A 15,168-nucleotide genomic window follows, 5' to 3' on the forward strand; every position below is an offset into this window, starting at 1 on the left:
TAACTTATACTTAAAATTATTTAATTTTTCCCATAGATGGTTTCAATACCTAGTCTGTGTGGTATAAGCAAGTATTGCTGCATTTTTCTAAATGATGTGAGCCCTACTTGAGAAAGCATTATGATATTATTTATTTAAACATAATTTTTTAAATCTATGGGCTTTAAAAATTTATTATGGCAAAATATCTGTAATAAAATGACCATTTTCACCATTTTAAGTGGACAGTTTAATGGCATTAAGCACATTCACATTGTTGGGTGACCATTCCCACCAGCTCTCTCTAGAACATTTTTACATCATGTTCATTGTCAAAAATCATGTGTATTTACATGTTTTATTTATGTATTTAAACATAGATTCATAGAATTCATATGAAAATAGTTCAGGGAGAATGGAGTTGCATTCATAAGCTACTCCCCCACCCCCTTTATTCACAATTGTGGTATTTCGTGCTGTGGCAGCCTATTCTGGGGTCTCTTTAAGTAAATCTGGCAAGGGTTGCTGAGAGAACTGACACTTTCCCAAGACCTTTTCTTTTTAAATTTCACTGTCACCCTTTATCAAAGATTATAATCTTCAAGCCTGTGTCCCACATGAAACCTCCTTCCATATCCTGATGGTATGATTCATTCAGGACTTCAGAAATGTGTTGGTGTTTTTGAAGCACATATTAAAATTAAAACATTGATTGGACTGTGTATTTTGAGCTATACTTTGTATTACTATATACATATCAATATTTTATGGCTTGAAAATGCTTTTGATATTAATTCAGAGTTAAGTTTTACAGCATCTGTATACCTCAGTTGGTGCTAATAAGAGATGACTTTTCTTTTTCCTTCAAGGGCAAAAAAAGCATATTTGCCAACAGAAAGTTGTGCCTCCTTCCTTCCTTCCTTCCTTCCTTCCTTCCTTCCTTCCTCCCTCCCTCCCTCCCTCCCTCCCTCCCTCCCTCCCTCCCTCCCTCCCTCCCTCCTTTCTTTCTTTCTTTCTTTCTTTCTTTCTTTCTTTCTTTCTTTCTTTCTTTCTTTCTTTCTTTCTTTCTTTCTTTCTTTCTTTCTTCACTAAGACAAGTACTGTTGATATGACCTTAGTAAGACCAAGGAAAACAATAGATGCTAATAAATATAAGAAAGAAAAATGTGTTAGGGAAATAGACAAGCATGAAGATCGAACAACGCACATTGCCTATTTTAGGATACTGTGAATGTCTGTAGTAAAACTGCATGACTAAAATGTATTGCAGACCATGATGTCCTTGTATTCTGCATTGCCACACTTTGTGAGAACCCTGTGTGAGCTTCACTTGCCTTGGTTCTTAAAATCCTGGAATGTACACATCAGCAGACAGAACTAAGATTATTTGGCTTTGAAAAGAAAATACTCCAGGGTATGTGATGCAGGCCTTGGGGAAGTGGTAGAGCTCTCAGGTGCAAGCAGAACTAGCTGTATTCTATGCTGCTGGAGACAAAAAAGACTATTCATGGCTGGTATGAGTTCCGTAAAGAAATAATTTTCATTTTACACAAAAAAGGTATTAATACTTGTTCATAAATTAGAGGAGTACTTTATGAGAATATGTGCTTTTAATTACTGAAAAAGGTAAAGTAGATGAGCTAATTTAAGTCATCATGTTGCAAATGCCAAGATTTCCTTTATTCTTGTAACTAAGTAATACTCCATTATACATATCCAATCTTCTTTATCTAATCATCTGCTGATGGATACTTAGGATATTTTTATATTTTGGCTATTATAAAAAAATGCTGCAGTGAACACAGAGGTCTAGATATTTCTACGAATTCTGTTTTTATTTAGTCTGGATATGTGTCCAGAAGCAGAACTGCTGGATCTGCACGAATTTATAGCCCCACCAACAATGCACAAGCGTTCCCTTTTCTTTACTTCTTTCCAACACTTGTTATCTCTAGCCTTTATGAAGACCATCGTTCTTACAAGTGTGAATTGATACCTCATCGTGGTTCTAGTTCCCATCTCCCTGATAACTGTCAATGTCGAGCACCTTCCCATGCACCCATTGGCCATGTGCACGAGTTCACTGACAAAATGTTTATGCAGTTTGCCTGCCCATTTTTTAACAGATTTTTTTGGTTCTTGAATTGTATGTGTCTTTTGTATATTGGATAGTAATCCCTTATCATATATATGATTTGTAAATATTTTCTCCCTTTCCACAGATTACCTTTCAATTTTGTTGACTGTTTATTTTACTGTTCAGGAGACTGTTAGTGTGATATAGTCCCACTTGGTGTTTTTCAAGTTGCTTCCCAGAGGGTTTATTTTTCTTTGGAAAGCACTAAATGATTTTCCCCTACTGTGGTCTTATGCTCTACTGCCTTTCCCCAGAGCAGGAAGCTGCAGCCACCTTGGATCTTCCTGGATAATTTGAGGGGCCAAGCTCCTCAGCTCTCCTTCCCTGGGGTATCCCACCCTGCAATCTTTCCAGGTCTGATATATCCGCATCTCTGAGATTGCAGCTCTAAAGCTTTTCCTGAGAGTAGTTTTCAAATACCACCATCAATGTCACTTGATTTCTTTCCCCTCACAGCACTAATCACCACCTGAAATTAACTTAATTATTTAAGTACTTCCTTAAGACCTCCTTATGACTCCACATGAGCACACAGCTATTAGATGTACGTTCCACAAAAAATACCTTGTACAGAAGCTGCATTCATTATTATCCCATATGGAAACAGATGGCACCCAATTGGCTATTTGAGGTTCGTTTAATAAGACAGCTCTTTATTAAAGTGTGAGCAGAATGTAGGGGTACCATGGGGATAGGGCAGAATCCGGGCAAGGAACACAAGTGACAGCAGTTGCGACACTAAGGCTGAAAGAACGAGAAGGACCTAGAGACCCATGCGCCTGGAGGATGAGTGAGGGACCAAACAGGAGATGTGGGGGATGCACAGAAGTAAAACCCCAATCTCATTTTCCTCATACCATCCGATTTCCTGGCAATTGGAGCAAGGCAGCCAGAAGTCAGGAAGCAGATAGAAGTCTAGAAAAGTGTATGAAGTGAATCTGGAGGAGCCAAATAGGAGGGTGTTCACTATTATAGCCTCAAACCTAATAACATTGCCTGAATGAAATGCTTTTGCACAAAGGCTTCCTGAACCTAGTGTTCCACATGGCAGTCCTCCAGTTCACCCTCTGTTCAAGAAGCAGCGCAACTAAAACCATTTCCTGGGTTGTGACAGATAATATGTTAATTCTCATATGTAATATTGCACTCTTACTTCCAATTGTGATCAGCATATTTAATACATTTTTACAAAAGAAGTGGGGTCCACTGAGATTAAGGGTCTTGCATACATGGGCGTGATCTCAGAGGGAGGTTATAAACACAGCAAACTAATGTCCTTTGACACATTGTTTTAAATTTATAATTCTCTCAGCCATATATCTTCAATCCTCTTGGCAGAAATAAAATCTATATTTTCATTCTTGTTTGTACTCTAATTATATTAATTACATAGGTTGGAAGGCTAATCAGGTTTAAAACATGCAAATCATATAAAAACTCAATGTATACTTGACTATCTACTCTTTTTCTCCCCATAATATTTCAGAAATATATCAAATTAATGTTTGCAGTATCACTTCTATGAAGTACTTACACTGTTTCACAAAGTACATTTTTTTTCTGTTGAGGTTTCAGCTATTATCATACAAAGTTGTCATGTTGTCCTTACATACAAAAACTGAAAAATAGAGATGGGAAAATGAACTTGAAGGTAAGACGTGAAATAACATTTCCTTCTGCTGGCTACGTTCCACCAGCACTTAGGCCAAGTCCTTGACAAAGCTCCTCTGTGCTCCAGATCATGAAATGTACTTTTGTGTTTTTGGTTTTAATGTGAGAAATTTAAAAAACACTGTGTACACATAAGAATTAGTTATTGGAAAGTATGTTTTTCTTCCCTCAGACTTATTCAGTAACCCTCAATGTTCACTCAGATTGAAACTTTGCCTGATTCCTCAGATTCAATTGTAACAATTTAAATTCTACAAATGCCACATTTTATTTCTCAGAGACGGGAGGGGGGGGGGTTGTAAGTTACAATGGTAGTGGGGGCGCAGAAGCAGGTCATACTCATCAGTCCAGATTTTCTTGAAACTACATGTACGGCCCTGTTTGCTCTCTAAATTCTGACACAGCTTCCAACTGAACAGCGGTGCACTGGAAGGGGGGCCGGAAGAAGCAGAGAGGTAACCCACCAGACTCGGGTTGGAGCAGGAGGGCTGTGGAGCTTGAGGTGATGACAACTGTAACAATCACCAGAAAAAAAATCTAGTCTTAAGGAAATCTCATGCCTAATGTATGTGCATATAAATTTTATATATAACACATTTATACATTTTCATATTGGAACTCTTCATATTAGAAATAAATTGAGTAAAATTATATATATATATGTATATTGGAAATAAATGATAGATCTGGTTAACAACAAGGCAGTGCAAAATGCCTATGAATTAAATCCAGGCATTTATTTAAAAAATGTAAGCACTGTAAGTCAAACAGAAGTCACACAGCTTAAGGCATGCATGCCCAGGCCATTGAGACGCAGAGGTGCAGAAGAGACTTGGGCATGAAACATTAGGACTCTGAGCTGAAGAGAGGAAAGACAGATTGAAATTCAAGGGTGTCAGTGCCAACACATGAATAAAACAGTAGTAGCAAAAAATGGAGTTTGCCTTTTTTGCAATATTTCCTGCCAAGGGTTAGAAAATATCTTAGACTGTAGTTAAATCTGAATTAACAACAAAACAGCATTTGGTAAGTGGATAGTGGGAATGTTATGGATGAAAGTGGGGTTCTTGTGTTAGCGCAAGGAAAACATTTTCCCGAGACCGACACGGGAAGCGGGAGCTCAGCGGTGAATTTTATCGGTGATATAAAATTAGGAGGCTCCTCTCCTGACTTCCAGTATCTCACCTCCATCCATACCACCATAGAAAAAGTCCACTCTTGTCTTCAGTAGGGGCAGGATAAAGGCCACTGCCTAGAATTTCTGCTCCATATTAAAGTCCAGTCCAGCATCCAGCTAGACTAGTGTGTGTTTCAAGCTGCAGTCCACTGCTGTGCTGAGGTATTCAGGCTCCCTGCTAGAGCCGGCAGGTAGAGTTCCTGTGGCCATACGCCATGTGACTGTTAAGGCCACGTGGCCATGGAGAAGAGGGCATGTTAATGAATAAGGCAAGTGCAAGTCTATGAACATGAGAGAGAGAGGGAGTTGTTTCTTCTCCTGGGGTCATAACCAATATCTTGGGTTTGGGATGGACCAGAGGCTTTCTCAAAATAACCAATCTAGTGCTCCAGCTTTTGCAGACTTTTGATGCCACGCTCTTCCAAACACATAGACTAACAGGCCTCTTTGGCCCAACACCTCCCTCTATCACCCCTAACCATCTGGTACTTGAGGGAGGCGAGGGAGGAGTGTTAACCACCTTGGCAGAGCAATGATACGATACCCTAGAGAATAAAGCTGTAGCTACCTGGTGATGTCAACTGGCTCATGCTCCCCACATCATTAAGCTTAATATTTAGTTCCCTTTTCTCCCCTTTCCCAGTAATATTCAGTTAAATACTGATGGTAACGTTCCCCCCTGAAGATGGAGAGGCTTGTATTTTTATAAGGGTAAATATATGAAAGTCTAATCTTCTGTAACTGCTTCATGACATCAAAGGGGCAGAGTCTCATCTATTCCCAGGCCCATGGGGTCTTTCTATCTGCTAAAGGAAGGAAGGAGCAAAAGAGAAGGAGAGTGTCTATACAGGGAAGACGGGTTTTGCAAAGTCCAAGTCAGCCAGCTGTTTGTGGGGGTTGGGCGTGCAATGCCCACAGGATGGCGTTGTTACAGGATGGCTCTGCTGGACAAGTCGGCATGTTTGTTGCATTCTGGAAGTGACACCTTTGACAACAAGGTTAAAAGGAATAGTACAAAATGAGGAGAATTATAGCAACTAAATATCTGCTGAGGGGTAAAACCCAGGCAGAGATTGATACCAGTTTATGATTTGGATGCTATACTTTGTATGCTGCATTATTTAAGAAACAAAACTATGGAAGACACATGGATTTAAGGCAAATCCTCTGTAATCTTATGCTAAAACCTTTGGCTATAGATTGGGATATGGTATAAAATTTATTTATAATTTTACTTGCAACCAATCCATAAGGTTTTAGCTATTTCACTATGAATAAATATAAATATAAATTAGTTCTACACTTGGTCACAGAGCAGAAAATAAATAGGATATGTAAATATGTGTATATACAATATGATTCATGATTTTAAATTTAATTATTTATAGATCCATTCATTTATTCAGCCAGTCTTTCAACTAGACAGTTGGCCTCACTGAATTCCCTCTAAATGGCAGGCACTGTCAAGATGGTGGAATGGCTTGGTGACAAGAGAGACAAGGTCCCTGCAATGGCAAAGTCTAATGAGATCTAAGTAAAAAAAAAGTGTGACTGCAATAATTATGAGGGATGCTGAAAAACAATACATATGAATGAGATACCTAACATGTTTAAAACAGTAAAGTAATATATTTATCCTAAAAAAATAAGAATGGAGAAGAACAAGATAGTATTTAGAAATCTTTCACTCAGGTAATCTGTTGTGTTTTCGTATATATATATTTTGATCCCTATTGTTTAACATTTTCATTTCCTTTTAAAGATAGGATCATTCTGAACAAATCACAGTGGACCTGGTTGACTTAATGAATGATGGCCATCTTTTAGAGCTTGAGATATTGTTCTTTAACCATATTCCACAGTGCTGCATATTTCATTATATGGCTGTTACCATAATATGTTTAATTATGTTCTAACCATATACTAGGTATTAGGCTTTTTAAAAGACACACAGTATTTGTTGCCGTGTCTTTGCTAGTGAATCTAGGTAGAATCATTTTTTTGTTGTTGTTGCAGGCTGTTTTATTTTGGAAAATACAGCATTTGTGATATTTATCTTTTGTTGTTTTTTTCCTTTAAGGTGTTATTAGAACAGCTCTGCCAAACATGGACAGAGAAGTCAAAGAACAATACCAAGTCCTCATCCAAGCCAAGGACATGGGCGGACAGCTGGGGGGGCTGGCTGGGACCACAATCGTCAACATCACCCTCAGTGACGTCAATGACAACCCTCCTCGATTCCCCAAAAGTATGTTCTTTCCCGTGGAGTCTAAACTGGTGCAGCTTTTTAAACACTTTCCTACATTTCATTAAATGCTACAGGAATTCCAGTTGCTTTCCAGATACTTTTGTTATTTAAGATGTAAAAGGTATGGATAAAAATTAGATGACTTCAGATTTCAGTTTTCCATCAGACTCATGTACAGTGTGACTTTAATATAAAATACTATAAATGGGTCAAAAATTGAACAAATAAGTCTTATGCTATAGATTTCTATTAAAATAAAATATTCACAGCAAATTGGGATATTGCTCTAATTTATTATTAATTGAAAAAGTCACACACAGGAAATTGCAATATAGTTTAAGATGTTTGATATATGTGCCACCGGATTCTTTGCTATATCATTTAACTACCATAAGCTTTCTGTTTGTTTTTTAGTGATTATATCCATTGAGTCATTTTCATATACTTTTGTGTATCAGATGATATTAAAGTGATGGTATTCACATTACTTTAGTTCTATTTTATTTTAGTTTTAGAATAGTTAAATATTGCTACAGTTTCTATGATAACAGAATGATTCACACCTGTATCTTCTCTCTAACACCATTTCTTATTGAAAATGAATACTTCTTACTTGTGTATTATCAAGTTTCTTGTACAGTATTACATTTAACAGCAGTCAGTATATGTTGCATTTCTGGTACATGCTCAAGGATTAGTTCAGTGTTTTAGGGTTTACTACACAAAAGCCAAATGCTTCTATTGATGCTTAAATACGGAACTGGAGTAAATCAAAAGGTATTCATTTGCATGAATAGTTTAAAAAAACACACACAAAATGATGTTCTTCTTCTTATTCCAGAAGGAAAGTTTAAGTTCACCTAATAAAGTTATGTAACACTGAGAATATGTAACAAAACGTGCCTTTTGGTTCTTTAGCTGTATGGATTTCCATATTTTACCACTTTGTTATTTTTCTTAAATTCATCATCAATTTTTATGGAATATATTTACTTAGTGATCAGAACATTTATTTGGTAGTGTTACAAGTGGCAATGAGAAAGCATTACAATTTACCAAATGGAATATATATGAAAATGGCTAGGATATCTTAGAATGACACTTTCCCTTACTTTGTTATTAAGGGGAGCAGAAAAATATATGAATAAGTATTAAAAAGGAAAAACACATGACAGTAATAAAGGATATGTTCCCAATCCAGAAAACACTGCTTTTTTTTTTTTGGCTTTTTTATTCCTACTACATATGACATGAGACAATCTATAATAGTTGAGGAAGATGGTTTGGATATTATTTTGCTTTTGAATAAAATGTGGCTTTGTGAATGTGGGTCCTTTTTGGGGGGTTTTGTGCCTATTAAGACAAGTTCAGTGTTGAGTATAAGAAATAGCAGAAATCTTCCTGGAGAGTGTCAGTATTCTTATGCATGAGGATGATAATGACATTTTTCAGATGAGGAATGTAAAACTCAGCCAATGGAAAGATATAGCTCTTGTGGACATGGATGAAGGATGGTTTGTAAAAGTTTGGGCAGGGGAATGAAAATGTTTCAATGGGAGAGAAGGTAGAGGAGTATGCTTAGGAAGCCAGGATGGTGAGCTGAGGTCCCACTGAAACACAAAGGTTACTTCTGGATCTTACCTAAGTGACCTGGAAGAGAGTCTGGGTAAGGCAGCGGGCTTGTTTTCAGTTGCATCTGTGGGTTGAAGGGTAACTAGATGAGACTCACCAAGAAAGATCATGGGCATAAGGGCATTGGGAGTTGTAGAGCATTTACATGCTGTGCCAGAAACCTGATTATTATCTTAGTTCCTTTTATAATACTCTAATGTACAGATTTCCCACATTTTACTGTTAAGAAAGCAGGGCTTAGAAAGGTTAAAAACTTCTTAGAGATGTGACAGAATTTGACGTTCAAATTACTTCTAGTGTGAAGTAATATGAAAATCAAAAAGTTATTCTTTTCTTTTACCTATGCCTCTAAAACCAATTTTTTAGAGCACAGCTGCAAAAAAAGTCACATGACATATGTTGAATTGTCAACATAAACAGAGAAATGAGACAGCAGAGAAATATACCAAGTAGATCTCTGTGATCAATTATTTTCTGCTTGTGTTACATGCATATTTGAGCTACAGTCTGAACTATAACAGGTGAGAGATGTTTTTGAATCATGAGAAAAAAGGGAGCTTTCACACTTTGCATGAATAAAATATTAATTCCCTTGAAATGTTACATGCTTTTGTGCCAAGCCCTTTTTACTATACTGTCACTTTGAATTACATCCTTCAGAGGAAAAGACAGAATCCATTTATAAACAGAAAACCATCCCCTTAGGAGCCAATGCTCTTTTTTGCAGGAATATTTCTTGTGAGTAACAAACTGCACATATGACATAAAATTACAGGCTGAAACAATAGTCTTTTGAATGTAACAGTTAAGATAACATATGTTCCATACACAACTAACTAGCTATATTCCTTCATGCGTGTTAAGATACCACATTGAAAAAAAAAATCTTCCTTCAGAGGAACTTCACGAGTCACATTTTTCATTGTTTAAAATGTGCAAGATAATTTCTTAATATTTACTAATCATATTTGTGGATTTATGTGTGTGTTTACACATATGTGACATTGCTAAACACCCATTGCATTCATTTTTTTCTATAAATCTGTTAGATAAAAGTGAATAATATATCCATTTGTATCTTGCAAAATAAATCTTTTGCTGTTTCATTGTTGTAAAATAGATGGCTCACGAGCTATCAGAACTTCCCGCAAATTGGATATGATCAGGGTGACCATGACATCTGCTAGCACATGATTGGCATGTCATGTGCTAGGCAAAGTGATTTGCATGTGTGTTCCCATTTAACTGTGGAAATGACAGTATAGTATTAGCTCAATTTTAAAAAGAAAATAGAAAAGCTATATTATTAAAAATAATTTGAGTAACTTTTCCAAGATTACACGGCAAGTGAAAAAACTAAAATCTAATCTTATGCATGGACTTCTGAACTCTAACTTTTTATTACTGTCCTTTCTAGAAAGCAATTTGTCCTTGAGGCCTATGTTTAGCAAAAAAAAAAAAAAAAAAAATGCACATAACCCAGAAAACTATCCACAAAAAAGGTAGTAGTACTGTTTCACAAATATAAATAATTTGTGGCGTGTTGGAAGAGTTCTCCCTGCCATTATATAGTGGCAAAATATTTTCTTTACAAAATCTTTTTCATATAGTTATAAAGCCACCATCAACTCTAACCAACAATATCCATAGCAGTTTTTCATCTGTTAAAACCAGTTATAGAAACATGGTGATTATTTCTATTACTTGAATATTAAATGACAAATCTATCTAACAAGCTGATCTAAATTATGCATTATGAGATCAAATCAATTAAGTGATGTGGTTAATTCACACACAGCAAAACATTCTTACTTTTCCCACTTGATCCTTTTTGCTGTATAAAAATTTTATAGTGAATATAAAAACAACTTAAGTGAAATGAAGCACTTCAAATGCAATTTTGAATGAAAAGAGAACATTTATAGGAAATGTAAATAATTACTTGCTCTTTTTTTCTTTTTTTTCATATAATGAGAGTAAGAGAACTGTGGGTTTTTGTTTTTTTTGTTGTTGTTGTTAATGAGATCAAATGTATCAATAGAAAATAGGACATTCAATTTGTTCTAAAATAATTTCCTAGTCATAAATAAAAAACTATTCGTAAGCAAGTTGTTTTAGCCAAAATGCCTACCAGCATGTTTATGTTGACTGTTTTAGATATAGAAATGCTGATTTAATTTTCTTTTAACCTGAATACAATGCAGTTGAAGGATCAAATTAATCTATGAAGTTTCTATTTGCTTGATATTCACCAAATTATTACCACTGAAGTAAACAGAAATCTTTTCTCATGTGAAGTTTTAGTCTTCATATTCTGTCAGAGCATATATGTGGAAGAAAGTAAGCAACCTTAAGTGATTCCCTATACACTTAGACTAGTATCTACTGGTTTTATCCAAAATAATTTTGTAGTAACATATGTATAGTGGGTGTAAATAATAATAATGATAATAATAATAATTGAAGTAATTTTACTGAGATTAAAATAATATTCTGATTGTTAACATAATTTCCTTAGTTTTCCTAGAAAGCTTGTTTATTTTATTCTTTTGCAGTCTAGGAAAGTCATATTGCAGGCAATATAAAATTCCTGCAACCTTTATGTAATAAATACCTACATGTATAACTACATTACAAGGACAATAAAATTCCAAAATAGGAATATGATCATAATTTTTGGCATGAATAGAATATGGTAATTAGACCTGACCAGGATTAAGAAAATAATAAAGAACATAGCATTTGAAAAGAAATATACAGTAAAACCTTTAAAAAATGAAAAAAAGAGGATGTTGGTTATAGACTGCCACAATCCTGAACCATAAATATAGGTATGCGTGTGTGTGTGTGTGTGTGTGTGTATGTTTTTGAGTGGAGGGCAATATTTCATATCAGTATGTATCAAAAGTAATGTTGGCCAGTTGGTAAAACCTGAAGCAGACTAGAAATGTGGCACCAACCCAGGGAAGCTGAGATACACAGAAACAGAAATGAAAGATGTTTTGGTAGCAGAATAGGAAGGACTTTATTATATATGAGATTCAGAGATATGTAAGATAAAGAGCATGTGAAGAATTAATTTAAATAGAGAGGCAATTTCTGTTGATCCGCTGAATTATGAAAATAGAGGGATCCTTACAGAGAAGGGCAAGTCAAAGAAAAACGTCTGAGAGACATAAACATGGAAGTGATAAATGAGGTCTGAGGCATGGGTAAAATTTGGCAGATTAATGAGGACCCAATTCTCTTTACATTTTGAATACAAGGGAATCTAGGAAGGAGAATGGACAAAGATATAAGGAAAACCTTAAACCTAACCACATCAAAACTTTAATGCAACGTGGAGCAAAAATAAGTTTACAGTTATTTCCATGACAAATATTACAGTAGTTAATAAACAATAATACAAGAATAAACTCAGTGTTGCATACTTTCAACTATAAACCTACTTTTGCCCCACCCTCTACATAGACTTCTGACAGTAGTGGTGACTTTTAATCGCAGATTTGAAGGAATCATAAAGTTGTCATTTATTTCACATTTTAAATTTCTGTATTTTATATTTGCTTTGTTACTGGTCTTAGGGTTTATATAGGGAAAGGTATAAGATTTCTAAAGAATTTCTTTAGAAGAGTTAGATAGATTATAGTCAATACCAAAATTTAAAAAATAAAACATTTTGTACATAATAAATCTATTTTATTGACAAATACTAGATAAAATTATATTTTTCAGTGAAAAATGTTGCATTGACTGTTAGTTTCATTGAAGGGTAAATGCAAAAAAAGTCAATATTGATATTTTGTACTGTTTAATGGGGATAAAAATGTTCAACCTCTTCCCTCCAGGAACTTTATGTATAATGCAGAGATTGTTAATTTAATGGGCAATTATACTACTTGAAGTAAAATAAATGTTACCCTTGTGCACACAATACTATATAAATGTATGACATCAGCACCCAAATAACTACAGAGCAGCTCTAAGAGGATTTTAAAGAATTGAGAAAACCTAGAAGTGCAAAACAAGAAAAAATAATCAAAAATAGATTTAAGTTGTTCTTGAAAGAATGAGGCATATAATTTATGCAAAGGGAGATAAAAAGTAGTAGGTAAATGGAATAGTTTAGGCATAAGTAATAAAATAGGAAGAGATGGGGGCACTAAAGTAATAAAATACATGCAATTAGAAAAAAATTAAACCATTGCATACATACATGATGGGTGAATGTGTGATGCATATTCAAAAATAAATTTGCACATCAATAAATTAGGTGCTATTGAAAAATCATTTTGCATAAAAGAAACCAACATATGTGGGAAAAGACTATTAACACATTTAATTTTTCTAGATTATCCTTATAATGTTTCAAAATATACCTGTGAGAAATCAAAGCTCTGGGTGAATAAATAGCCCCATGTACATTTGAATTCCAAACACTTTTCAGGAGCTTATTTCATAAGGTGCTAAATTTACTCATAATTTGGAATGAATATTAATGTGGCATATTTTTGTGAAATTATTGGGCAATATCACTGAGAATTGCCCATCTACTGAATTTTGTTGGATGGATCAGAAATTACTTAGATGAAAGAAAGTTTTATATATTTAATGGAGGTTTTAAAGAAATATTAAGTCTGTGCCATAAAATGGATGCACAATGGAAAGCTATCAATGCATTTGAAATGCTGTGAACACTTGCCAAGACTTCCATCATGTTTACTGTTCTGTAATGAGGATGGTAAGTAGTATATAAATTACATTTATTAAAAATAGATATTTTTAAGAATCAAAAACACTTTTTATTTTGGCATTCATTAAGTGATATCAGTGCTTTTTCATAGCTCATTTGGAATTTGGTTTGGCCTTCTAATGCAATTTTCTTAAAAGTTATAAAAATGATTAGTTTTGCAAGGAAATATAGATATGTTTGTATTAAACATACACATTTGTACTTCAAAGCTAGGAGCTGTGTAATAAGGAAGGGATGATTGGAAAGACAGAAAGAGTTATAATAGGTTTTCCTTCTGTTCTTGAGGTCAATTTAACTTTAGAGTGATATCCCTTTTTCAGAATGTTCTTACATCTCATAATTCTTTTCTCTTGATCTTCATTAATTTTGTCCCATAAGCACTGAAAAGAGAAATTTTTACCAAGTCTATCCAGCTCACTCAATCCACCCATATTTGGAATTCACATTTATCAGTGTAGCTGGTTTAAGAAAATTTTGAATTATTTGCATTTTAGAAAACCTTCTAAGTTAAAACCCAATGTTGTCTCCAATTTGACTAGCAGGCAATAAAACCAAGTGAGGCGAAATGGGCAGACCAAATGAGAGATTGTAATTAGTTCAGAAATGTCACTTGATTAGTTCATGTCACTGCTGTGAGTGACCAGTGTATCCTCCCCAGCTTCTCCATTTGTAGACTGGTAGACTGGTGGGTTCGAGCTGGCTCTACCAGAACCTCAGGACCAGCTGTGTGTGTCTCCCAGCTCTGTGTTTAGTGATGTTGCATAGGCTTGAAATCCACCCTGGTAGGAGTACCTACACCATCGAAATTGATAAATACCAAAAATAAGGGCTTGCAACTGTTCTCTCCCCCTGTCTGGCCTAATGGTTAAGCATGTACTGGGAAGTCCCTGAATGGAAATTATGATAATGGTATCTATCTCATAGTCTTAATGTGAGGATAAGATTAGTTATAATAAGGAATGGTGCTTAAAAAGCCCTTGGGAAATAGAGCATTGTACAAATGATTGCTGTTGTTATTGTAATTTATTGTGTTCATTCCACTTAAGCAATGGTGCATATTTTAAGTTATTTTTTTCCAATATGTTGATACTCATAGATTTTCTAAAGGCTTATGCATTGACTCCCAACAGCCTTCTCCCTGACAGAAGGAATGAAGTTCTGAGAGAGATAGGCATGATCCCCTTTACCGGTGCCCTGCAGCATGGCAGAGATTGCACGTGGGGAAGGGTGGGAAGAACAGATGTATGGAAGCCAGTTGGACAATTGCAGTGATGCAGACAAGAGCTGTGAGTTATGTAATCAGTGATGATGGCACACATGGTTCAAATGGCACTGTATGGATGGATTTGAGTTATTTTAAAAGGTAAAAATCCAACAATATTAATGAACTTGCCATGAAAAGAGAGGACTCTAGTTTTGGAACTGCATAGATTACAGCACTACTTGGGTGGCAGTGGCCATTAGGAGAGTCTTCTTCTGGGGACCTGGCTAAGTCTATGAGTTCAGTTTTGAATACGTCCAGTCTGAGGTGCCTTGGAGATATCAAAGGAAGCAGATAATGCTTAGCCACA

At 35.2% G+C, this 15,168-nt stretch overlaps 1 protein-coding gene across 1 annotated transcript in view; it reads left to right on the top strand.

Annotated features, from left to right (window-relative positions):
- CDH12 (cadherin 12) overlaps window positions 1-15,168 on the top strand; it is a 337,470-nt gene that overhangs the window by 253,648 nt on the left and 68,654 nt on the right. Inside the window, exon 5 of the mRNA XM_028514401.2 lies at window positions 7,045-7,212. Coding sequence (XP_028370202.1) covers window positions 7,045-7,212 — 168 coding nt within the window. The remainder of the gene's footprint in view (window positions 1-7,044; window positions 7,213-15,168) is intronic.

The sequence above is a fragment of the Phyllostomus discolor genome, chromosome 3, assembly GCF_004126475.2.
Source record: "Phyllostomus discolor isolate MPI-MPIP mPhyDis1 chromosome 3, mPhyDis1.pri.v3, whole genome shotgun sequence".
Taxonomy (NCBI): domain Eukaryota; kingdom Metazoa; phylum Chordata; class Mammalia; order Chiroptera; family Phyllostomidae; genus Phyllostomus; species Phyllostomus discolor.